Here is a 26002-nt window from a genome sequence, read left to right as displayed (position 1 = left end):
CATGTGACCCAAGCGTCGGATCCATCAGTTCTGCCGTCACCTTGCGGCCCAAATAGATAGAGATTTTGTATACTGGAAAAGCTTTATTGTCCAAATGTACATCAGATTTAATCAGATGATAAATGGATTAATCAGAAATGACTAAAAAGTTTGGACTACAGATCGGAAGGTTGTGAGTTCAAATCCCAGATCCACCAAGCAGCCACTCCTCGGCCCCTGAGCAAGACCCTTAACCCTCAATTGCTCAGCTATACAAATGAGATAAATGCAAGTTGCTCTTGTTAAGGCTTTCTGCAAAATGCTGTAAATAAAACTTGTAAGAAATTTCAATCTAAATATGAACTTCATCAGAAATCACACTCTGATATATTTGTATTGTTATAATATAAATAAATATATAAATATTGGTCGTTTCAGCACACACTTTTATGACTACCTTTAGTTTCCTCTCTGTTATTAATTTTCATAGATTACTATTTTGGATATTTAGGTTTACCTTTTGCATCATGAGAGATGTTTATGGTGTAATTTTTTTTTTTTTGCTCTAGATGATAATACCTGAACCACAAGGTGGCTGTTATTGAAATACAAATTTTCAAAACCAAAATCTTCAACCTCTGACACTCGTCCTCATCAGTACTACATGTCCAGTGTGGAGGGAAGTTCTAAGATGGATGATTTGTCCTGGCTCTGCCACTACTGAGAAATGATTGCCATCTGCTGGGAGATTCAGAACTTCACAGTGAATCCAGAATATATATATATATATATATATATATATATATATATAACAGCTGGAGGCTTAGGAGCAGTAACACTGACCCACATGCAGGAGCATTCTGTACATACAGGTGTTCAATATCATAAGAAATGATACCAAAATATTTTGACCTGTATATTTTAATGTCTGGATTTCTAGTCAAAGCAAACTTTTTTTGATTTGAATGGTAAAAATGTGCAACTGAAGAGAGCGCTGGTCCAGTCTGAGTGAGTTATTCCTGTCTGTTGTGAATGCATGACTCAAGCTTGACTAGCAAAAGAAATAACAACGGTAAGCAAGCACACATCTGATAATTGACTAAACTCCTGGAAAATCAAGCTGCAATCCCATAATTCCCTGCTGGAGCAGCAAGACACAATCCTATATCTCCCCACCCTTGGCAAGGACTCTTAAGGTTCAGCACATGGCCCCAAACCCCTCCTCTGTCTCCTCCACCTCCACCTCCTCCACCACCCCCCTTTCCCCTTTCTCCTGGTTGCCTGGGTGATGCCTAACAAAGCCATCATTTTACCAATTTCCACAGAAACAGGTGCTGGCACAATGGCCGCTTCCTTCAGCGCTGAAAGGAGAAGGTTAGAGAGGTTCATGGGAACCCGCGAGGACAATCTCGGGCCTGTCCAAGTGTCGTCCTTGGTCCGTGACATAAAAGAAGGCTAATTTGTTGTCGCTGTTTTCCCAGGAGGGGGGGGAGGGAGGAAGATTTGGGCAGGGGAAGGGGTTTGGTGTGTGTGTGTTTGGGAGGGAAGATAAAGTTTACAACAAAACACACACACACACACACACAAACAGAGCCTGAGATATGAACCTGAGCAGACCTTCTAACAAGTGTGGTGTGTGTAGTGACGTGGGTTTGTGTGGGTGGTGTTTATGTGGGCACGTCGTCGTGGGTCAGCATGAGATGAAAGCAGGGGCTACGCGGCCGTGTTGACATGTTTCGACTCAGCTGCTTTCAAACGTGTACACACACGCCTCTGTGTTTGGAGGCATGCATGTGGCCGTGAGGGAATATTTCAGCCTGGAGTTTACAGTCTGACCCCCACCATGTGCCCCCTTTCCAAAACAACACAAGACTGGTGCGCTGGCAGCACTACAAAGCCAGAGTGGGCATTGAGTAGAAGGCTTTCCATGCTCCCTGTGCGCTTGTGCTCGTTTTGTGGAGCAAAAACCATTTTCTTCTTTTTGAAACTGCACAGTGAATCATTCTCAGTTTTTATATGTACACACAATAAATGGAAATAAAGTTTGTTTCTAAACAGGTCATCATCTTTTAAATAGTTTGTGTGTGGATTTATTACTATTTCTATTCCGATTATCGTTTAGCGTTTATCTGATCCACTATTAAATATAAACTAAACTGCTCTTAAAATATTAGTTAAAGTTATTGAATCAAGTCATAGATAAAGATAATAAGACCAACAAGTCAAAATGTGGTGGAAAATGTGTATTCCTTGGTGGAAATGAAATACTGATAGCTACGGAGGGCTCAAGGGCGATACGAGCCGCAGGCATGGCGGGTTTGTTTCCCTTAACGGTGTGCTGCTGTTTCCCTTATGACTGTGTCTGAAATGGCTCCTATAGTGCAGCACGGGGGCCACCAACCGCAAACACACTCACACACTCCAACATTCCACAAAAGGGCTGAATAAGATATCTTTACAAGAGGCCCGGGAGCTGAGAGAGAGAGAGAGAGAGAGAGAGAGAGAGAGAGAGAGAGAGAGAGAGAGAGAGAGAGAGAGAGAGAGAGAGAGAGAGAGAACAGGCATGGCTGAGCTCGTAAACCGCTCTGTAAACATTCCATTGAAGGATAGAAGAATACAGGCCTATAAGAGTGTTATTCACACACAGACAGAACCACAAAGAAATGATACAGACTACAACGAAAACAGAAAAGCCGGGCGAAATACGTGTCAGCAGTAATGTGTTTCATGCAGAGCAAACAACCAAGTATTAAAATACTCACTGCCAAGCTCTTTATCCCCCCTTTTCCAAAGCTTTCTATAAAAATAGCTGATCATATTCCTGAAAATTTGTAGAATTTTTAAAGGAACAAAAAAAGGCTCCATCTGTCACTCTGGCGTTCTTCGGTTTGTCTCTCTGTGAGAACCCGTAAAGGTGCGATGTTTAACCCAGTAAAAGGTTTCTCATTCAGATTGGAGCTCAGGAGCCTTTAACAATCCTTATGTATATTTAGAAATAGATTTATAATCCAAATGACATACAGTATATCAGTAGGATAAACAGTACGATATAATTAAAAGGGTTAAATAAAAATGACTTCACTGAAGTTAGACCAGCGAACTACAGAATGACTGAAGACTGGGTGAGGCCTAGCTTTCATATAACAAACTGATTATGAAATGAAATAACAATTAATGAAAAGAATAATGATTTTTTGATTTATTTATTCATTGATTTATTGATAGGCACAGGCTTCCCGTGACCCGAGAAGTTCGGATAAACGGTAGAAAATGAGTGAGTGATTTATTCATTTATTTATTTGTAAATAAGAAAAATGAAACCAAATGAAGAATTATTACGTAAAAAATAGAATTAGGCCATTTTTGAAAAGAATAATATAATGTTACTTTGAATGCTGTCCTAATAAACACATAATGTGTATATGAATTCTACCAGCAGTAAAGTCACTGGCAGGTCAAGAGTCCGTGGTTTAATCCTGAGCTCAGGTTATTGTCTCTGTGTCAGCCATGACAGTGTTATGTATCTTATTACAGTGGCCAGGCAGGAAACATGGGTAAGCATGAGGATCTTTTCTACTCTGACTAGAGCCAAAACTCTTGCTAGACAACTAGGTCATAGCATCTCTAATACCGCAGGTCATGTGGGGTGTTTCTGTTATGTAGTGATTAGAGACTAACAAAGGTGCTCCAAGAAGGGGTAACTAGTGACAGAGCGACGGGGTTACAATATATGCCTCAGTGGCTGAAACATTTGCCTTGCACCTTTGGGGGTCGATTCCTGCCCTCACGTGTGCACGGAGTCTTCCTGTGCTTCAAGGGTTTCTATATATAATTGTCTGCTTTGTGACAGAAAAAAAAAATTCAATTCAAAACTGAATTCAATTTAATTATGTGAAGTGAAATTGATCTACAAACTGATCTATGCAGATAAATAATTGTCTCTGAATATGGTGAAACATCTATTTGACTTCATTAACATACTGATGATATAAAATGCATTGATTAATAGTCACTGACGGTGATTAACCGTCTCTGCCTCTAGTGCCTGTTGTTTTTCCAGGTTATAGCAGAGACATCTGAATGCTGCTCCTACATATTCACTTAATCATTAATGTCACAACACTGTTCCTCTCTTTATGGGGGAAAGTGTTGTGCTTCTGGGCAGCATTTACAATTTGATTATCGTATTCATTTTTTAAAAAATACGTGCACTCAGCAGACACTTCAAATGGAACACATGTACACACACTCACTTAATCAATTACACAATTAGTCAATCATGTGACACTGACACAATGCTCAAAGACACTCAATCCAATGAGTTGTTTAGCTGGCAGAAAAGCCTTAAGGTTGAGAGCTGTCAGAGGCCAGAGTGGTAAGAGCTGATTGGAAAACTACGTTACTGTAACTCGAGTAACTGGACGATGATGTCATTTGTTGGGAAATCTTCACAACGACAAATAGCATTCACGGTGAAGGTAAAAGATTGCAGCCAACCAAGGGTCTTCGCAACAGAAGTGAGAAGAAACTAAGCAAGAGTCCATGCACTGGACACTTAGTATATAAACATATGTACATCCTTAGATATATACAGAGATAAATACCATTACATATATCGATTTTTGTATTTTAACATTGTCTTGTGCTTGTCCTTACTTTATAAGGCGTGGCTCATGCTTGATTGGAATGATAAGACTGCGGATAAGATTGGATATCCCTGCCTTATGCCTGCTTTATAAGGAAGGTAAGAGAGAAGCCAGCAGTCAGAAGAAAAAAAGTTGCAGGACAACCTGAAAGCAGCAAAGAACAATAATCAAAACCACACCACAATCATTTCCATTCCTACTATAGGAATTGCAAATCAAAATGCTTTTGGAACAAAAGTCAAAAACTATTTAGCAATAATTCATGTCATGTTTGGGGAAAGAAGGGCTGCTGATATGATCCCATCATCAACGTTTATTATGTTGGCTTTGTAACTCCTCCTAGGGCTTTCGAGCCACATGCACCAAATTCAGATATGTTGTAGACCCTGGTCTGAAGTTTGTTGCTGTTATTTTTCTAAGTGATGCGAGTACTGGTACTTCCGGTACTGGGTCTCAAATTGGCCTTTTTTCCCATAGACTCCCATTATAAATTTGGAGGTTTATAACTCGGCAAGCTTTTACATTTACATTTACATTTACAGCATTTGGCAGACGCCCTTATCCAGAGCGACGTACATAAGTGCTTAAATCTCTAACACTGAATACATTAATGCTGGTTCCCTAGGTTACATACTTAAGATACCATGAGTTTAAAACATTTGTTCAAAGTTACAATGAAAAAGTGTCAAAGGTTTTTTTTTGTTTTTTTTTTTAAATGCAAAGGATAAGGAAAGAAGTGCTAGTTGAAGTGCTTCCTGAATAAGTAGGTCTTCAACCGCCGCTTGAAAATAGCCAGTGACTCAGCTGTCCGGACCTCTAGGGGAAGTTCATTCCACCACCTTGGTGCCAGTACAGAGAAGAGTCTTGTAGTATACTTGCCTCTTACCCTGAGAGATGGTGGAACCAGTCGAGCAGTGCTGGTTGCTTCTGACTGCTGGCTTCTCAGTGCTTTTGAACTATATACACCAAACTCGGCCAGCTCCTTTAGAGTGATACTCTGAACAAAGTTTTAAATTGGTGTACTGACTGGCCTTTCAGTTGTCCTGCAGCCCCGCCCCCAAAATATGCAAAATCAAAAAAACTTTTTACAACATGAACATGTGACATATAAAAACACTCAGAACAATGAGGGGAACTTCCTCATGTGTATTCTGATGATGTCACATGCTTGTCTCCACTTACCTCAAAATGTTTTGGCACCCTAGCTTTCTGTCCACTTGCCTCCAAAAGTAACACTGACCCTTATGTCCACCGTCCTTTGCGAATACTTGCATCGTCGAAGCCAACATCAAAGTTTTTCATGACAAACTTTACAAATCTAGTTCATATTTGACAGCCTCCCTAGAAAAAGTGTCACGTATCATTGAAGGAAACATGAATGGGGAATTTAATCGTATCGACACTGCGTTTTCCAGTGATCTCGAAGAGAATCTGTGGCTTTTTCATGACCATCATAAAGAGGTTATTGAAAACGGGTGAGAAAGTCTTTACACTATAAAACAGGAACGTGTAAACAAATGACCAAATACACATCTCAGACATCCAGTTCCAGTCAGTTCCACAACCTCGAATGTGGAAGATTGAACAATTTTACACAGTAATGCACTGTGAGCTAATAAGTAAATAATCTCATTGTTGAACGTTTGCAAGAGTCTGATGAAAACAAACCCACTGAAAAGTGGATTGCCCAGTCAACAACCATGGAGGTGTTATAAAAGCTTGCTCATCAGAGCATAAGACTTAATGAACTGCCTTGAGGGGTGGGGGTTTGGGTTGGGGTACAATGCTGGAGGTGTGGTTGCTGATTCTGACTAAGTGATGTGCTTGTTACAAAGTCCAAGTACCAGTTAAAGAGATTTGCCAAATTTGGATTGAATGATGAGATGCAATCAATAAATTGCATTGTTGTATAGAACCGTCCTTGCTCTTTAGATGTTATATAGCTGTGTGACAGCATCAACGGTCTTGGCTGCATCTTCTATAGGCCGGTTTTTGGCAATAAGCAAATCGGAGAATGTCTAAACTGTCTAGAATTTGAAAATATTTAATCACAATTGGATTCAGGGCAAGCAGTTGATAGATTAAGGCAAGTTTAAAGTAAGTTACTGTGAAACTATTTTTAAAAGACTAAAAGATGCAATGTAGTATAATGTAGTATTTATTCCCAGCATTCCCTGAGATGTTCAGATTTAGAGTTTATATACTAATTAGTATACTATATTACTTTGGATGTTTATGGGCAGAAAATTGAGGCTTTCTGTTACCTCTTAGCTTTTATCACATATTTAACATTAAATATACACTCTTATTTTGAAATATCATTGAATATTTCCGGTGACCATTTTGGAAATACAGCTAAAGTAGTGAGATTCGCAAATTTAATCCCAAACAGCTAACAGCTCCCTACCTAGGTACACTACAAAGGGTACAAAATTACGACGTCTAACGCCAAACTGAGTGCACTAGTTATCCTACAGTGAGCCATTTGGGACGCCACCGCACGCTTGTCGTCATTACGGTATTACTCGCTTCAGGTTTTGATCCAAATTCTCTCTCTCTCGAGAGAGACGACTTAAAGAGCACTCTGGACCGCTTGAATGGACAGATAAGGTAAAATAGAAAATATATCTATTTATTTCTGTAACAGTTTTGTTTGTACAGCTTGCATTTTGGTTACATTAGGTGGTCGTTTGCTAGACAGCTATTAACTAGCTAGCAGTTAGCTGTGCTGGCTAACTGAGATTAGCTTGTAACAAGCTCATTGACGGGCGACTCAAACACGGATCAGTGTAAAAGACTAACATATTAAACAAGACATTTACTGTTACATGTTATAAACGAGTTGTTATTTCGTCCCCCCCCCCCCCAGTGTTTTGCTTTGAACTCGTCACCATGACGACCTGTTTCAACGGATCTTTTAATTGAATGCTAATGTATTCAAGTCGTTATTACATGTTGTCAAACGCAATGGAGCACAAAAATAGGGCTACAATTTGCTTTTCCGTGGACATTCCGACACAGCCACCGACACACTACCGCACTCCTCAGTGTGTAAGTATAGATTTATGCCCGTAGTCTTAGGACGTACTGTTTAGTAAGCTAGTGTGCTAGTCTTTAAAAAGTCTCGCGCTGGGAGTTTTAGGTCTCGCGGAATTTTCTGGCTATTTTTAAAGCGCGTGCACGATGACAGCTGTGATTGTGCACGCGCAGCAGTTCCAGTCAGACGCCTTTAAATATAGACTCTCGTATTACATGCGTGTTAAATCTCTCGGTGTGACAAATGGCAACGGATGAGGTCTATGTATGTAATGCATTTAATATGAATAATAATAATGCACAGGTTTTTGTTTGTTTCAAACTCTGCAGGTGCACGTGAGTGCTGCATGTGGGACTGTTTAAAAACCTTTGAGTATGCATGCTGCTTCTGTCAAAGCCTTGGTATGAAGCAGCTCAGTCACGCTTTTATTTGCAAGAGCCGATCTCAGATTTGTGCATAACATGTTCATATGGAGAGTACAGAGGTGCCACGTGGCTCAGGTGTCATGTTGTGTGTTGAGTGACAACAGAAACGGATCATCTGCAGACCAACAAGTGAACAAAGGGAAAAACAGGCAATGGTGCGAATATGTCTGTACTCTTAGGGTGCGTGAGGTTGGCTGGAAACAAGTGGCTCAGAGCAAGCGCATGCTGGCTGTTACTAGGTGTTAGTATGATGGGGTGAGGTGGATGGATGGGTGGGAATTGTTTGTGGATGCCGTTAGAAGATTGTCTGTGCATGATGCATGTCAAAGTCTTAATACTACTCACTGGATACATGCGTCTTTCCAGCAGCCAGAAGAAGTAGAAGCAGTCACAGCCTTTGTTTTGTTACATATACATTAGAGCACAGTGAAATTCTTTCTTCGCATATCTCGTTGGGGGTCATAGCACTTAGTAAGGGTGGCAGCTCGGCAGTGCTGCTGCTTGAACCTTGAACTTCCGATCGATGACCCAGAGCCTTAACTGCTTCAGCCATCAATGCCACCACAATTATCTGCATTCTTCTGTCCAGTTTTGCAGGCTGTCCACGACTATGGGCTGCTTTCCGATCAACCAGGTCCGGTCCTGTGGAACACTATAAAATAAATCTGAGCGCACAACAACTCATTCTATTTGATAACCAGCCCAGATCATACTACTCACTATACGAATCTCCGTATGAATAATCAGATCCCCCCTGTCAGTTACAGATTGAATTTTGTACACGATACTTCATGATCCTTTAGGGAAATTCAGCTCATCAGCGTCATCATCTTGCAGCTCATTGTTTGTCAATTGTGTAAAATCACATTTGGGGCTCGTCAAAACAGCCGTGTTGTAAATTAGGACACTTACTTGGATGCTTCAGTTGATGCTTGTGTTAAAATACTTGTTGACATTTGGTAATTGAAGCAGCTGCGCAGTGCATTTGGACCACACACACTTGCCTGTTGTTGGCCCCAGTCATGTTTGGATTCTCTTGAGAGAGAGTCTATGTAATGAGTGGATGACTCACATTTTAAAGTGTGTAGAATTGAGAGAAAACTGACTAAGGCCAGTGGATGTTACTAATACAGTCTTGATGCAAGATGTACAGAAGATTAAATCAGGAGACTTACACACAACCCCAATACAGGATATAATGTACTGATGGTATTTAAGACAAACCTGAACTTTTAAATAATTCTTATTAATAATAATTTAATTAGTATTGAATTAGCAGTGCTGTTTGTAGCGATTCTAAAGGCCATTTGTTGGTTTGTGTTTTTTGTTATACACACATGATGGTGACTCGTGTTATCAGTGTTGTTTTAGCATGTAAGATCTGTTTGAGGTACGAGCAAACTGGACAGGCTACAGAGCTAAAGTGCTGCTGCATTGCTGTATTTAAAGAGAAGAAGCAAGGACTAAATCCCACCGGCACATTAACCGTAAACCGTTAACCAAAGCGAATGCTCATTTCACCCAAAATCTTTTTCCATCAATTAACTGACAAATCTTCATGCACATGACATTAAGCTACATAATCCCATTTCAAAGTAAAAAAAATTTCTCTTCCAGCTTTCTGTTAAAGCTCTACCTTTTCTGTCTTTTGTCAGTTTCGGACAGAAAAAAAAAGTCTTCCAGTTTCGTGCTACACTGTGAAGTTTTGTTTATTTTTTGGATTACAGTAAGCCGTACTATGTCCTAACCACAAAGGAAATTCTGAATGACTTAAAGGCTGGATTTGGTTTGAGGCAGATATTTCTGGATATGATTCAGTCTGAAGGAGACTTCCTTTACGTCTTACTTATAGCACTAAACTGAAGATGCAGACAGACAGCGAACACGCGGCAGTGTTTTATACTCCAACTCGACACAGACAGGGAGCTCTGTGGATGAGCCGAATGCTTATGTCACGCTTATTTATAGGCTGTTATTAGCAAAGTGGTTTAGTGTTCCAGGTCTGTATGCAGCATGTTCTGTCAGACCAGTTCTGAGTTTATGTGAGATTTCTCACAAAGATGAATCTAATCAAATATTTTGTAAATCTGTGCTTTTATGAATCGATTTTCCAGCCGAATAACTTTTTTTTCACTTTAAGATTTTTACTCTATTTTAGTCCGACTACTCTAAAATGTCTAACTCTATATTCTGTCACCACTCGATATTTTCTCTCTAATTGTCCAGAATCTCTGGCAGGATAAAGTGTAAGTTTGTGTTTTCACTGAAACCTGTCGAACCTTGTCAAAGTCCTACTGTAAGTGTTTCAGAGAACCGCTAATTCTTCCACATGAATGAACATCGAAGCAGCACAGCTTTGAGACACAGCTTTCGACCCTAGTGCACAAGAGTAAAGCATTAAATCCAGAGACACTTTATGAAGCAAATTTGCAAATTATCCTCAATATAAGCAATTTGTACAGCATCATAACACACTTAACAATAACACTTTTTAAATGCTGTTTATTTCCTCACACCCATTTTTTGAATAGTAACACATCATCACATGCTGTGTGAAGTCTACATTAGACGAGTGCCTTGAATTGAACTCCGAACTCTGCTGTGATTTTTGAGCTCAGCATGTTCAAGCTAAAAACTAAAACCCAGAATATTGCCAGACCTTAGCAACCATAACAAAAGCCTTTATCATCGCCACATATACATTACAGCACAGTGAAATACTTTACTTCATATGTCCCAACTTTGGAGGATGGGGTCAGTGCACAGGGGCAGCTATGATACAGAGCCCCTGGAGCAGTGAGGGGTAAGGGCCTTGCTCAAGGGCCCAACAGTGGCAGCTCGGCAGTGCTGGGGCTTAAACCCTGATCAACAAGACATTTTGCGAATTGATTAAGGGGCCTTATTTGTTATAATTCCATTAATATTATTGTCTTTGTGAACATGACACTAGCTAGTGAGTGATCAGTAGAAACCAGGCCTCACAACTTGTTTGGAGAAAAGAAAGCAAGCACACTTTTCAGTACACTGTTCCGCACACACCAGTCCGCATCTTCTTTTGTGGTCTCGCCTCTTCAGCTCAGGGTTTATGAAAAGGAACAGAGGGAGCCATATGTTAGGAATAGTTTTTGTAAAGATTTAAATATACGTTCATTACCCCTTTTCCACCAGAAAGAACCGGGTGCTGGTTCAGAGCTGGTGCTGGTTCAAAGTTGGTCCCACTGGCGAACCTTCTAAGAACCGGTTTGCCTTTCCATGGGTTAGAGAGCCGTCACAGAGCCGAGTCTGACGTCACTGTATACGTGTCACGTTACACAGCAATGTTAGCACAGCAGGAAACACAAACACAACATCAACAATGGCGGTTGTTGCATTACTCTTAATGCTCATGGCTTTATGAACCTACATTAGCATTTAATCCAACAAATCCAACGTGTACGTGCAGCTCCATGTAATCTGTATAAACGGTTGTAATCGAGAAAGTACATAACGTTATTTTATCAGTAAGACAGAAAAAAGTTAGCCTTAGCATGTAGCTACCTGCTATCATGTGTGCTGATAAGAGATTATATTGTGGTAAAGTAAAAGTATATTAAACTTTGGTATACTTAAGGTACATTATCAAATGCGCTAACAGTAGCCCCGCCCACAGCTCCTGACACAAGCGGTTCTTAAGTCTAGACCTGCAACGTTTTGGTGCTACATAAGAACCACTTTTCCTGGTTCAGAGCCGGTGCTTTGGGTGTCGAAAAAGAAAGAACTGGTTCTAAATTAGGCTCTGGCTCCGAACCAGCACTCAAACTGCCTCGGTGGGAAAGGGGCATTAGAGCTTTGTCCTGCCGAAAGATCTTACTATTGATCAGTAGAGGTTTTAATGCAAGTTTCTTGGTTCTTCATGGAGTCCATGCATCCTGACACGGTTTCCAGGCTCGTATTTATTTTTACAAACCATCCCTGTGTTTTTACCAAACTCACTGTATAAGGTGATTTTTATAGCTGCGTTTGCACTGCTAGATTGATGTGGGAGAAAGCTTTGAATCTCTGATCCAGCTCTCGTGTGACGTTTTTAGCAGACTACTCGGGCTTCATTCCTGCCGTTACAGTGCATGTCTCTTTGTTTTGGTTTTTATTGAAGTGGTTGTAAGTGGTTGAGGAAACGCCCTGCACTTCTTGTCTCTTGCTACAAGAGATGGCGTCCATCCAAGTAGATTAGGATCTCACATTTAGAGTGGCCAGTTTACATGCATGACTGATTAGACATACAAACCCTCATCCCTGAACCAAGCACATCTTTGGATCCAGTTCTACCAACTCAGGATGTCTGGTATTCTGTAGTATTACAGCTGGTCACCAGAATTGTTATTTGTTTGTTTGTTTGTTTGTTTGTTTATTTATTTGTCGTTTTTAAGTCAACAGGTAGGAAACCAACCGAAAATTCAATTGGGAATGTCAGTGGGCACATATTGTTATTATGATGCCTGTGAGACGTGGATTGACCAGACAGGAAACATGGAATTAATTGAGCACAGGGAACCGATCTGGTCGATAACCTTAAGTGCCTTTTCACAGCAGCTTAAACTATCTACTTGTTCCTTTGACTTGATTTCAACAAAGATAATTTATTTCACTGTAATTTGCTCTTTAGACCGTTTCTATACGCTATGATCACATCATCACTACTGTGAAGGACTAACGCTGATCTGGTTTGTATTAGCAACTATAGGCTGATATCAATTGTTCTGGTTCTCATCAGATTATTTCAAGTCTGCAAAATGTAGCTAATTACATCAAGCAGTATCATGACTGCATGAGAAGCTGCAGAGGTTAATATTGTAATGCTTTCAGATGGCCACAGCTTGATCCTAATTGAGGTTTTAATTGCTGATTTGTGTTTTTACTCACAGGGGCACCGGCGGGATGGACATCACAAGCCGCTGCACCCTGGGCGACCCAAACAAGCTGCCGGAGGGCGTTCCACAGCCAGCCCGCATGCCCTATGTGTCAGACAAGCACCCGCGGCAAACTCTGGAGGTGATCAACTTACTGCGTAAGCACCGTGAGCTGTGTGACGTTGTGCTGGTGGTAGGTGCGAAGAAGATCTATGCACACCGAGTCATTCTCTCAGCCTGCAGCCCCTACTTCAGGGCCATGTTCACCGGTGAGCTGGCCGAGAGCCGCCAGACCGAGGTGGTGATCCGTGACATAGATGAACGTGCCATGGAGCTGCTCATCGACTTCGCCTACACCTCGCAGGTCTGACATTTAAGGTGTAGCTTTTGATTTGTAAACTGTGACAGTCTGGAGGGCTGAGGAATTAATCTGGGTTCTTATGAATGATGTGTGATTTCTTTTATTTGTATATGTCTGTGCACCATGTTGGCACTGGTCTTATGTGAGAGACTATTTGTATTTGTGCCACTCAGGTGACCGTGGAGGAGGGGAATGTGCAAACACTGCTGCCCGCCGCCTGCCTGCTACAGCTGGCTGAAATCCAGGAGGCTTGTTGCGAGTTCCTAAAGCGCCAGCTCGACCCGTCCAACTGCCTGGGCATCAGGGCTTTTGCTGACACGCATTCTTGCAGAGAGTTGTTGCGAATCGCTGACAAGTTCACCCAGCATAATTTTCAGGAGGTAAAGGGCTTCCTTACAGCTCAGGTCATGAGTCTGTGGAGAAAGTAGAAGTGGGCATGTGACAGATTCAGTAATATTACTGCTATTGTATTAAACCTGTGAGGAAATGAGACAAGAAGCCTTACTTTATATCGGTACTTGTGAGTGTTGCTCAGTCTCAGGATGATTAGAATCGAGGGCGACATCCCTGTACTAAATTTAGCGACACTTTCTGGGAATAAACTATATGATGTGTCTCTCTTTTTCCATACGCGTCATGTTTAATAGATGAAGAATCAGCTCCTCATATTTTTTACTCCAAAGGCAAGTTTGAATCTAAACATTTGTACATTCTCTCAAGTGATAAATACCATTGAACTGTGAGTAGCCATTTAACTTCACACAGCACTTCTGTTCTAATAGAAGTAGTACATGAGTCTCGGCTGCATAGTACGTGTTGCACACACAATGAAACATCGGCATCTACATATCCTCTGTGTTTGTACTGAATGTATTGACATGATTATGGCAGAACCGGTGACCTACAGTGTCTTCAGTCACTATAATACTCTCAGCATGTCTCATCGTCATGCAGATTCTCATGGTTTTAACACGTCTGTCTCTTGTTCTTCTGTTTCCTTCTCCAGGTCATGGAGAGTGAAGAGTTCATGTTGCTCCCATCCAATCAGCTGATCGATATCATTTCGAGTGACGAGCTGAACGTGCGCAGCGAGGAGCAAGTGTTTAACGCCGTCATGGCCTGGGTTAAATACAGCATCCAAGAGCGACGGCCTCAGCTGCCTCAGGTCAGTTGTGCAACTGTTACCCACATCTTACCCCTAGGCTGGGCTTAGTACTACTTAACACTGCACTGCTTTTCATTTTCTTTCCAAGTAAAAGTTACGCCGCTGTGTTTTTACTTTTAAAACCTCTAATTCCATATGGTGTCGTCTTAGCTATGTAGATTACCATTAAAACAAATCTAATGTTTGATAAAATGTCTACTAGCCGGTTGTCAAGCGTGAGTGTTAACTGTAGCATGCACTTTTTCGTTCAGGTCCTTCAGCATGTCCGGCTTCCTCTGCTGAGTCCCAAGTTCCTCGTCGGTACAGTGGGCTCGGATCCACTAATTAAGAGCGATGAGGAGTGTAGGTGTGTATGTTCTCCATCAGTCTTTTTTTTTTTTTTTCCTTATTCCCCTCCATAGAGGCATTTGATGAAATGTTACACTGACGAACTACAGATAATCAAAACCAAATGGATATGTGAAGCCTGCTAGTAACCTGGATGGATGACAACGTAGGTTTAATGCAGCTCCGGGTGAATTGATTTCTTTTCAGGGACCTGGTGGATGAAGCAAAGAACTATCTTCTGCTTCCTCAAGAACGGCCGCTCATGCAAGGACCCCGTACCCGACCCCGTAAACCCATTCGCTGTGGAGAGGTTCTGTTTGCCGGTAGGTGGGTTATAATTAAAGAGTGAAAAAAAGAATATTTGAATACTTAATACAGAATGTAATTTGCAGCTGTGTGTGTGTGTGTGTGTGTGTGTGTGTGTTTGCTCAGTAGGGGGATGGTGCAGTGGTGATGCCATCTCAAGTGTCGAACGCTACGACCCTCAGACCAACGAGTGGCGCATGGTAGCGTCCATGAGCAAGCGGCGCTGCGGAGTCGGCGTCAGCGTCCTGGACGATCTGTTGTATGCAGTCGGTGGCCACGATGGCTCTTCTTACCTGAACAGTGTAGAGAGGTCAGGATTACATGTTAGTTTACACAGATTTGATGCTTCCTATACAAACGTTCTATAATCAGAATGTATTAGCAAATGTACAGACTTCTAGCAGTGCTTGTTTAAAACTGCAGTGACCCAAAGGAGCTGTGAAACTTTAACAGGGCTGTGAATGTTTAAGCTCAGTTTAACATTAAAAGATCGAAATGAAACCTGTCCCCACGATGGGACGCTTTACTCGATCACATGATTTCTGAAAGAAATATGTAGTAGCCTGGCTGCTTGTGATTTTGGTGTAATGGCCCTTTACACTTTTTAAGTATTGTTGAAAAGTAATTAATTGAACGCGATTAAAAATCTAACAGCTCAGATGGTGTCCGTTTGCTTCAACCTTGAGTAATATATCCGGTGTAACGTCGTGAAGAAACAACAACAATGCTGCCCTCTGGTGTTTCTTTTCAGGTATGACCCTAAGACTAACCAGTGGAGCAGTGATGTGGCGCCCACCAGCACGTGCAGGACCAGTGTGGGGGTCGCTGTGTTAGGTGGTTACTTGTATGCAGTCGGTGGACAGGACGGAGTCTCGTGTCTCAATATAGTTGAAAGGTCGGGAAAAAGAAAAATACTTGCAGTTCTTTGTACGCATACACGATGCCTCCATGATGGGTATGAATAAACAAATACATTCTTTGAGACAACAACTCTCGTGTGACTGAATAAAATCGAACGAAATCCAGAACAAACCCTGAACCACATGGCATGTTAAGAGGATATTCACACGGTAGATTACATGCAGAAACATTATTTAGGCTGCTGTGAGCTTTAGTCTCAGTATGTTTGTTGCGTATAAGTTCATTGTTAATATGTTACTTTTCTTCAAAGGTATGACCCTAAAGAGAATAAGTGGACACGGGTGGCATCCATGAGTACGCGGCGTTTGGGGGTAGCAGTAGCAGTTCTGGGAGGATTCCTCTACGCAGTGGGAGGCTCAGACGGCACCTCCCCTTTAAATACAGGTACACATGACCGGGTACAAACTGCCTGTAAAGATGGAATAAATAAAACATAGTAAATATCACTTTGCGATGCCATTAATCAGCTTCTCCTTAGACTCTCGTGGCATTTGATCAGTGCTGAGATAAGCGATGATTGATTCAGAGAGTTTTGTTCTCTATATAATGTTTAGGCGTCTGCTGCCATTTCTACAGTGTGAGTGAGTGTTACAGCCGGTCTTTATACTGGTTACGAATCGAATCTGTTAGGCTTCTGCATATGTTAAGTAACTAACCATCTGTTAAGTAACTAACAACTTGACCAAAGCATATCATTATCTACATAAGGAAGGCAGCCTTGGACAGTTGAATGTCTTCTCACCGGCGTGGATGTTAAACCGATGCCTTATTTACTTAACGTGATCTCAGCACAGGCAATGCTATACGTTAAATCAAATCTTTCGCCATCTGTCAAAGCATGTACCTTTTCTTCATTTTTGGCTGTTCGCCAAATTCAAGATGTGCAGGTGTGCATGCACACAAACACACACACACACACACAACCAAATATACAGGCACATCCCCAACGTGCAGTTTTCTAGTATTCTCGCATTGGTGGCTATTTAAGGCTCTGTTGTAGCTCCAGGAAAAAATGTAGGTTTAAAAGAAAAACAATAATCCTGGCATGTTTTCTGCCATCTGCAGTGGAGAGATATAACCCTCAGGAAAACCGCTGGCACACAGTATCGCCAATGGGCACGCGGCGGAAACATCTGGGCTGCGCCGTCTACCAGGACATGATCTACTCGGTCGGAGGCAGGGACGACACCACAGAACTTAGCAGCGCTGAGAGATACAACCCGAGGACCAATCAGTGGTCTCCTGTGGTCGCCATGACATCCAGACGGAGCGGGGTAAGCACTTCACTGTTAATTTGTCTCAGGCTTAGGAGCATAAATCTCCAGGGTTGATGTCGGATTTGTTCTTTGGCTTTCAGGTGGGCTTGGCCGTGGTGAACGGCCAGTTGATGGCAGTCGGCGGATTTGACGGCACTACTTACTTGAAGACGATAGAAGTCTATGATCCTGACGCTAACACATGGAGGTAATTAAATTCACAGCGAATGTGATTACATGAACATTTTCTTTGTACCTTTACAATCTTTCGCCATAGAACCAGTTGCATTTGAATAATCTGCACTTTTTTCTTCCTCAGGCTTTACGGGGGAATGAACTACAGAAGATTAGGAGGAGGGGTCGGCGTGATTAAAATGACTCACTGTGAATCACACATATGGTAAAACCCTCATCCAACTCCTCGTAAGATGCCTCACAAGATTGTGCCTCTCACTGAGACATTAAGGAAAGAGAAAAGACTCCATTATTTAAGACTTTTGCTTTACATCTCAAGCCAATGAGATCACTAAGGAGAAGATGAACATCTGTCGCTCTCACGAGCCGATCTGTGAAGACTTCGTATTCAGGACTGGATTTCATCGCTCTTTTCATAGGACCTGCCGATAGCCAAAGGCGAGCATCCGTCTGACAGAAAGAGAGAGAGAGAGCGAGCGAGCTGACACTCACTGCAGCATTGCTTCAGTCACAAACACAGGAAAAAGTCACATTCACAGCTACCCTTTCTGGAAGGATCTGTACTGCCTAGTATTTGTGTGGATTATTTTATTTTAGGTTTTCGGTTCTTGAGTAAGCTGATGTTGCATGAGGTGTCGTCACAGCTTCATGCTCATACGGACAAGTAGCTTGTCTGAGCTTTGTTTTAATCTTATCAACTGGATGCACTGTGATTCTTTCTTTTTTGTGTGTGAACGTTTCTACCATGTCCCATCAGCCACGGATTCAGCTACACGTAGATTTTTCGTTTGGTACAGCGGTGCTTACTAAATCAGTAGAATAAGGAGCATTCGAGCCTTTCACCGAGGCGCATGCAAGTCATTTCTCACAAGCGGTTTCCACCATTTCAACACCATCACTTTTTTTTTAAAGATCATTTGATGCATCAGTCTGTGCACTTTAATAATCCGAGACAAGTTCAGTTTGGTCACTGATCTGTTTTAAACACAGTGAGACAATTTTGATTTTTTTTTAAGAATGTTGGATTTATTATGCATTTAGATGATGAAAGCAAACGGTTCCCTGTGTTGGCCTGCGCACATTGCATCGAACTGTTGATTTACTAAATAAAAGGGATGCATTTTGAACTGTTTAAATACGAGTGTTAAATGTGGAAACATGCTTTTACCTCAGTGTGGTTATTTGCCAGTTCCCTCCCACAGCAGCTACTGAGCAGAGAGGGTATAATATATTTAGAAGATGCTCTTATCCACATTTCTCACTTTATACAGCTGAGCAATTGAGGGTGACGGGCTTTGCTCAGGGGCCCAGCAGTGGCAGCTTGGTGACCTGGGGATTCGAACTCATGACCATTTGACCAGTAGTCCAACACCTTTACCACTGATCTTCCACATTACACCGGTGGAATGGACAACAACTTGGATTAATCCTTTTATCACTGCAAGTCTGATATAAAACGAGTCAAGATTCTGTAGTGTTTCAACCTCCGTTGTACCTTGTGGTTAAACACAACACCTTTTGGATTTGATCCATTTATGAATTAGCAGTTCGTAGTGTAAATGGGTTTGGCATCTCTGGGATTAGCAATGAGTTTGATAGCACCATTTATTCTGAGGATATTTACTTCTGTTCCTCTGGTAAAAGGGTTAAAGAATGATTTGAGCTGGTTTTATATATAGGCTATTTATTTCAGGAAAAACAGATGACAACAGAAAAGTAAACACTTGACTTCTGAAGGTATGGTATCCTTAAAAAGACATTTCTAAATTATAGTCTGAAATATTGATATCCATGTGATCATCATCATCTCTGACTACAAATGGACTGAAGGTGTTTTTTTGTTGCTGGAGCCAGACATGAACAAGATGGATATATTTACATGCTGATATGGACAGGGTAAAGTTATGCACTAGTAAATTTACACAAGGTGTAGATGTAAAAGCAAAATACAAAAAGCTTGGACTATTTACAGATACACTGGATTAATTTTGGACACTGGTTGACATTTGATCTGTATGGATTTAATAAAAAATAAAATAAAATCAGATTTAAAAACAAAAATCCAGATAAAGGTACAACTTTGACAAAGATGTGTAAATAAATACAATTTTAAAATTTGTGCTTGACTACAGAGATTGCCACATGTATTCAGTAAAACAAAGGCCATTTACAGCTATAACAGTAAAGCGGAGGAATTAAACGGGTGTCCTGCGGAGGGCGCACTCTGTCAGCAGGGTCAGTAAGGTGCTGATGTAGTCGCTGCTGCCGATCTGAAACAGAAACACGACGTCACTCAGAACTTTCTGGGAAATATGAATACAGGAACTTAAAGTTATTACATTTTCTTGTTCCTGACAGCATTATATTAGACAACACCAGCTGGAAATATTAATAAATACCTAAAAAAAAAAAAAGTCTATTGCAAAGCTTGAAACTTATTTGGGTGAAAAATGACTAGGAATTTAAATCGAATTAGATTTTACAACATTCAATTCAGTTTATAAAAATTCACTGCTGTAAAGAATCCGACTTAATCGTTAATGATGTGGTTTGAACTGTTCAAAACATCTTAAAAGCTAATTCACACACTAATTCGATACGAAATGTTTTTGCAGACCGGTCCTGGAGCTTGAAGAGTTTTCCCGGCTCTTAGTTAATCAGCTAATTATCACTGCAGACATGCAGAGCTTGACTAGTGGTTTTAACACTATACACTCTGCAGTTACTTTAATAGGAGCTTCTCTGTGCATTTGAGTAATTACTCGATTAGCTCGTTGTGTGGCAGCAGTACAATGCTTCAGTTGACATCAAACCAAAAGTATGAGTTGAAAAATCGGATCTCTGTTCCAAACAGGCTCCTGGGATTTTCTTATCCGACAGGCAACGGAGCAGAAACAGCTTTTGTGACGAAGGTCAGAGGGAGAATAGCCAGACTGGTTTAAGCTGACAACAAGACTCCATGGTGAACAAAAGTCACATCGACAGGGACAACCTTTGCGGTGGATAGGGTTCAAAAGATGCCACTGGATTGGTGCAAGCTCATCAAAAGTTTGGAAATCCACCTAGTGAGGAGCTGATGAATCATGATTGCAGATTGTAGGGTCAGAATTTGGCATCGACACCATAGACCCAACCTGGTGATGTAATGAATGCTTTCAGCCTGTGCTCATTATGACTACAATTAGATTTCTGATGTGAAAATTCACACGGTCACAAATCAAGTCACCACAGAGTGTTCTGCAGATTTTACAGACTGATAAATGATCGATAAACACATAGATGGATGTGATAGGAGATGAGATTTGCAGACAAACCTGAAGCAACTGAATCAGTGTTAGTAAGGTGTTCCTAATACTGTGGACAGTGAGTGTCGTGCACTGTAGATATCCTATTAAAATTCGCCGTCTGTACGTAACCGAATGAATGGTTTTCCTTCAGATCCCACTGTAAATGCCTTCTTAGACAGTGATGCTTATGTTCACACACACACAGTGACTCGCAACAGAGAGCACTAACAAAGCAGGCACAAGATGACCGAATAAATACACAGTAGGGGTGTGTGTAAACAAAACTGGCAGCAACAGCCTTTAAACCACTGCGCTGTAGAATTCTCGATTCTGATTGGTTAGAAGGTTCTGCTTTGTTTTCTATTACAGCAGCTCTAACGAGTATAAATCTAATTAGAACAGTTCTTTAAGTCGAGTAACCTTTAGGGAAGGAGTCTCCAGTGTCAGCGTGAGTTCTGCCAATAGAGTCTTCGGGACAAAGAGCTTTGGGGCTTCTCAGCAAAATGACATGCTGTATATTTTGCTGTTGTTTGAAGAGACCAAAAAGCAAAACTGTGTATAGCTACTATAAACAGTGATCACATTCCCCCATCATTAATGAACCTTGAGTAGTTTTAATTCATATTTATATGTGAAGCCATTCCTGGGCTTTCATGATCATCCTGACACCAGAGAGTTTGTTATTATCAATAGAATCATTTCCCATTTCTACAATACAAACCAGTTTATAAGAAGTTCGCTCACTATTTAACCTATTTTTTGCAAAGAGCCCTTCAAGTGTGCATACAGGAAGATAAAACTGACATTTATAAGTGAAGAGACATCACAGGATGTCTAGAAGAATCAGATCAGATACAAGAATTCAGCTCTGTGGTACATCAGTAACTAACAGAGAAATGCATGGTGCCTACCTTGATTTTGCCCTCGTGATGCGCTGAACCGTGGGAAGTGGAGACCTTCGTGAGTGTCCCAGCCGACAAGTAGATCTTAAAATGTCTGAAAAAGTGAGTCTCGAGTCCGTTCATAAACCGCTGCACCTCGTCGACGTGGATTCTGTCGTCTGTGCTGTCGTCCGTGTGAATGCTGTCCCACAGCTCCCAGGCGTCCTGTGGGTTCACCGTGTACAGGATGTCCAGTGAGGGCTGCGTGGGCATGGTCCAGCTCAGCTTCAGGTACCTGATGTTGCTGCTGGGATGGCAGCCGGTCCACAGGGCAGCCAGCCAGTTCAGAGTGGTGGAGTTCAGAAACAACGCACCGAAATTACAGTCAAAGGTGCGCTCGAACCAGGACTTAACGAGAGCTGTGAGGGATTCGGGGCCACTGCTGCAGAACAGAGGAAGACTGACAAAGTCAGGGGGCAGTGATCTCAGGTACTCACAATCTCCGTTCACGCAGGTCAACCAGCCGCGCCACACTGGTTTCAGAGTGTCTGTCCCAAACATTGGTTTGGAGTGTATCTGGGGTAAAAAAAAAAAAATAAAAAAAATAAAAGTGTCATCAGCAGAACTCATTCATTCATTCATTTTCTACCGCTTATCTGAACTTCTCAGGTCACGGGGAGCCTGTGCCTATCTCAGGCGTCATCGGGCATCGAGGCAGGATACACCCTGGATGGAGTGCACACACACAATTTTCCAAAGATGCCAATCAACCTACCATGCATGTCTTTGGACCGGGGGAGGAAACCGGAGTACCCGGAGGAAACCCCCGAGGCACGGGGAGAACATGCAAACTACACACACACAAGGCGGAGGCGGGAATCGAACCCCCAACCCTGGAGGTGTGAGGCATACGATCAGCAGAACTAAAATTTAAATTTCATTAAAATGCAAATGCCTTTTATATACACTGGCTAATTTTAGCCAACGGTATTTAGACATCTGATCATCACATCCATCGCTACAATATGCCCTTTTACCTCTGATAAAACCATTTCTTATGAACATTCTTAATCTTATAAAGTGATCCAAAGTGCTTTGTACTCATCTAAAACCACAGATTTTTTTTATTATTTTTCTTACGGTCCGTCTCAACACAAGACGCATGCAGCCGGTCACAGCTATGGAGTGAGGATTGTTATGGTTGCTACGATCTGTGCCTATAATATCATAGTATAAATATTAGCAACAATGTACAGCAGCATTGTAACTTGTTAATTGTTGTTTGCATCCTTGAAATGATTTATAAGTCATTCCAGACTAGCAGCATTAGGTTTAACCTATTTGTTATTAATCTCAGGTGATTATGTAGGTACATGGGTAAGTTGTTACTATAGAAACCATAACAATAGACCAAAGGAATTAACAGAAACCTGTGATTTGAATCATAGCTGTTATAGAAATGGTCACATCATTCAGACAAATGACAGATACAAGAACTCGAAAGTGTATAAAACACACACTGTAGGAGTCAGATGTGGCGTTGAGGCCATGAGTACACAAATATTTCACTAACATCCCATAATTTACCTGAATGAAAACGGTTTCTGCATCGTCCTCTGTTTCTGCCATTCCGTGGACGGTGGAGAGCGAGACTTTAAATCCTGCCTCCAGCCCCACCTCGACAGCGACCCCTTGCTGCTTCTCGGCTACGATGAAAGCGGTGAGGTGTTTGGAGTACAGTTTGAGCTGCGTGTACTGGAATCGGTACAGCGGGGTGACGTATGCCAGCTTCCACTCGTGCTTCACCAGAAGGGCCAATTGCTCTGTGTCCACTTTACTCTGCAGTAAACGGAGGTGAAGATATTGTTTTCATGATTCTTTACATCAACACACACTATGCTCACAACAAAGCACAGAGCAGGGGAGTAACTTCACTTTCCTGTGAATTTATCAGCTAAAGCTCACGCTATTCAGTTAATCAGGAAGGGAAAAGTGTGAATACAAGCCAGCTATGAAACCATGGAAAAAAGTACAATCTACAAAGAAGAGACAGATCATGTCTGAACAAAAGACAGTAGATTACTGGGAAAGACCCACAGATTTCACTGAGGCAATGACTGTAAATATTATTTCAGTGAACTGACACCATTAGGAAAAGCTTAAAAGTCAAAGAAGAAGATGAAGAATAACAGGTGTAGAAATCAGCATGAAATTACACCAAAGCTGAAATGCTTCAGCTCATGAGCCATACAGTCACTATGTGGTGCAACAGTGATAAGAGAATTACCATAATTATGATTAGGCTTGTGTTGCCTGGTACACTGTATGCAAACCCAGTACATGCTGTTAGAAAGGTACACATGCACTCTCTGGGTCCTCTGGTGTCATGGTTACCCCACCTTAGACTAGAATGCACTACTGAGATCACATTACAGCTTTTTATTTATATTTTCAATGTTTTGTATTCATAATACGTTCAGTAGATCTCGAGAAAATCATTAACTGATTGTGGAGTTTAGCGCTGCCACTTCACAGCCCTTACGCCTCGACTGCTGAGTTATATAAACAGGAGAAATGCCCCCTTTGGGGACAATAAAGTAAAGTAAGTCGCCCTGGAGAAGAGCGTCTACCAAATACCAGAAATGTAAAATGGATAAACAGTGTTCAATTCACTGCGCAGCCTTGCAACCTCCCTCACTGCCCATTGCACATAATACTGCCAATCTAAGAGATTCTAAATCCATCAATACAGTAAAACTATTCGTCATGGCCTAGTGGTTAGAGAGTTTGACTCCTAACCTTAAGGTTGTGGGTTTGAGTCTTGGGCCAGCCACGACTGTGGTGCCCCTGAGCAAGCATAAACGGCTGCGTACTGGCTGTGTGTGTGTGCGTGTTCACTGCTGTGTGTGCACTTTGGTTGGGTTAAACGCAGAGAACAAATGATGAGTATAGGTCACCGTACTTAGCCATGTCACGTCACTTCACTTCTCTATAATATATTTCTACAAAAGAATGATTAGGTCATTCTCTCTCTCTCACACACACACACACACACACACAGTATGTGTATATTTTTCTTTCTGCATAGTTTCATAATGTACAGTGTCATCTATATATATATATATATAAATATATAGATATATAAAACTATGAATAATGTAATAGAATTATTGGATTAGATTCTTTTTTTTTTTTTTTTTTTTTTTTTTTTACAAATTTCACTACACTTCAATTTCTTTCCACAAGCAGTTAATAACTGAACTAACTGTCTTGTTTGTCCTGTCCTGCATTGTTTGCACCAGGTCACACAGATGCACTTTATGTATCTAGGACTAACTTACTAAGTCATTATAGCTCTGTCTTTGTTTTATGTAGTACCATGATCCTGGAGAAACCTTGTCTAATTCACTGTGTACTGCAACACAGTATATATGGTTGAATTTAAAATAAAAGCCTTTTGACTTGATGTACTGCAAATGGTTGTGTATGTGACATGAAATTTCTATTTCAAACTGAAGCCTGGTCATTTTTATTAGACCTGGATATCATAAGGTGACATTTCCAAACTGAAGCACACAGAGCCAGTCACGGATTAGGAGATGACACTAAAGTCTCAGATACTCACTGCAATATTCTGGGATCTGGCAACCCGTCTGCTGGTAGGGCCCCTGCGGCCGAGGGTGTTTATGTTACCTGGTGTTTGCCAGAACATAGACGGATTCTCCATACAGCTGCGTCCATAACTCTTCCGTCGTGTTCTGTGCGTGTTAGCGGGGGTGGTGACAGCACTGCAACACAACAAACACGTTGTCATGAACATGTTAATAACACTGTAGTGCTGCTGAGCTCAACACAAACACAGCTGTTTACCGACCACCAAAAAAACCTAAAACAACATTCACACCACCTACAACTTTACCTAAGATATCTAAAATAAAACATTTATACAATATTATTATTATAGTATTTACAACATTCAGGATAAAACTTCGGGACCAGAAGGAAAGCTAACAAAAAGCTAGCATTAGCGTTAGCATTAATGTTAGCATTAGCCAAACAGCAACGCCTCTCATTTTATGTTTTAAAAACATATATAAAATCCTTGCTGCGCTTTAAATTTCGTCTAACACAGGAGTTCATGGCCGAAACAAACACATTTCCATACCTAACGCGACCCTCCATGGCTTACAGGCGCCAGTAAAGGCGGATATGGATTTGAAAATCCCGCTATCCCATCATGCAACGCGGTGAGGAAACTAATCGATCGCGGTTGTAAAGTCTTCCTAACCAAGTTGACTCGTAAATAGGAATTTTAATAAAGCCTTCCGTA

The 26002-nt window shown here is 41.4% G+C and overlaps 2 protein-coding genes across 5 annotated transcripts; one reads left to right on the top strand and one right to left on the bottom strand.

The window, feature by feature from the left end:
- Positions 1–7078: 7078 nt before the first annotated feature.
- Positions 7079–18640, top strand: klhl20 (kelch-like family member 20). Of its 3 annotated transcripts, none has more exons than XM_027132908.2 (12): positions 7079–7235; positions 12989–13337; positions 13508–13714; positions 14341–14499; positions 14751–14845; positions 15034–15149; positions 15259–15442; positions 15884–16027; positions 16304–16437; positions 17119–17327; positions 17411–17517; positions 17629–18640. In XM_027132908.2, exons 2-12 carry the CDS (start codon positions 13002–13004, stop codon positions 17711–17713), a joined length of 1776 nt encoding a protein of 591 aa, XP_026988709.1. In that variant the 5' UTR covers positions 7079–7235; positions 12989–13001; the 3' UTR covers positions 17714–18640. The 3 variants fall into 3 exon arrangements, with proteins under 3 accessions (XP_026988709.1, XP_026988716.1, XP_026988702.1); XM_027132915.2 differs by lacking the exon at positions 7079–7235 and adding an exon at positions 7653–7676; XM_027132901.2 differs by lacking the exon at positions 7079–7235 and adding an exon at positions 7901–7926.
- Positions 18641–19503: 863 nt separating this feature from the next.
- On the bottom strand, positions 19504–25994 carry cenpl (centromere protein L). 2 transcript variants are annotated; one of them, XM_027132929.2, is made up of 5 exons: positions 25838–25994; positions 25298–25460; positions 23260–23511; positions 21703–22248; positions 19504–19774 (listed from the first exon to the last, which is right to left on the bottom strand). In XM_027132929.2, the coding sequence occupies exons 1-5, from the start codon at positions 25852–25854 to the stop codon at positions 19700–19702; spliced, it is 1053 nt and encodes a 350-aa protein (XP_026988730.1). In that variant the 5' UTR covers positions 25855–25994; the 3' UTR covers positions 19504–19699. The 2 variants fall into 2 exon arrangements, with proteins under 2 accessions (XP_026988730.1, XP_026988741.1); XM_027132940.2 differs by lacking the exon at positions 25838–25994 and adding an exon at positions 25644–25781.
- Between the last annotated feature and the right edge of the window lie 8 nt (positions 25995–26002).

This window comes from Tachysurus fulvidraco, chromosome 1 (genome assembly GCF_022655615.1).
Source record: "Tachysurus fulvidraco isolate hzauxx_2018 chromosome 1, HZAU_PFXX_2.0, whole genome shotgun sequence".
Classification (NCBI taxonomy): Eukaryota; Metazoa; Chordata; class Actinopteri; order Siluriformes; family Bagridae; genus Tachysurus; species Tachysurus fulvidraco.
Note: the sequence above shows the minus strand (reverse complement) of the source record. Positions and strands in the feature narration are given on the sequence as shown.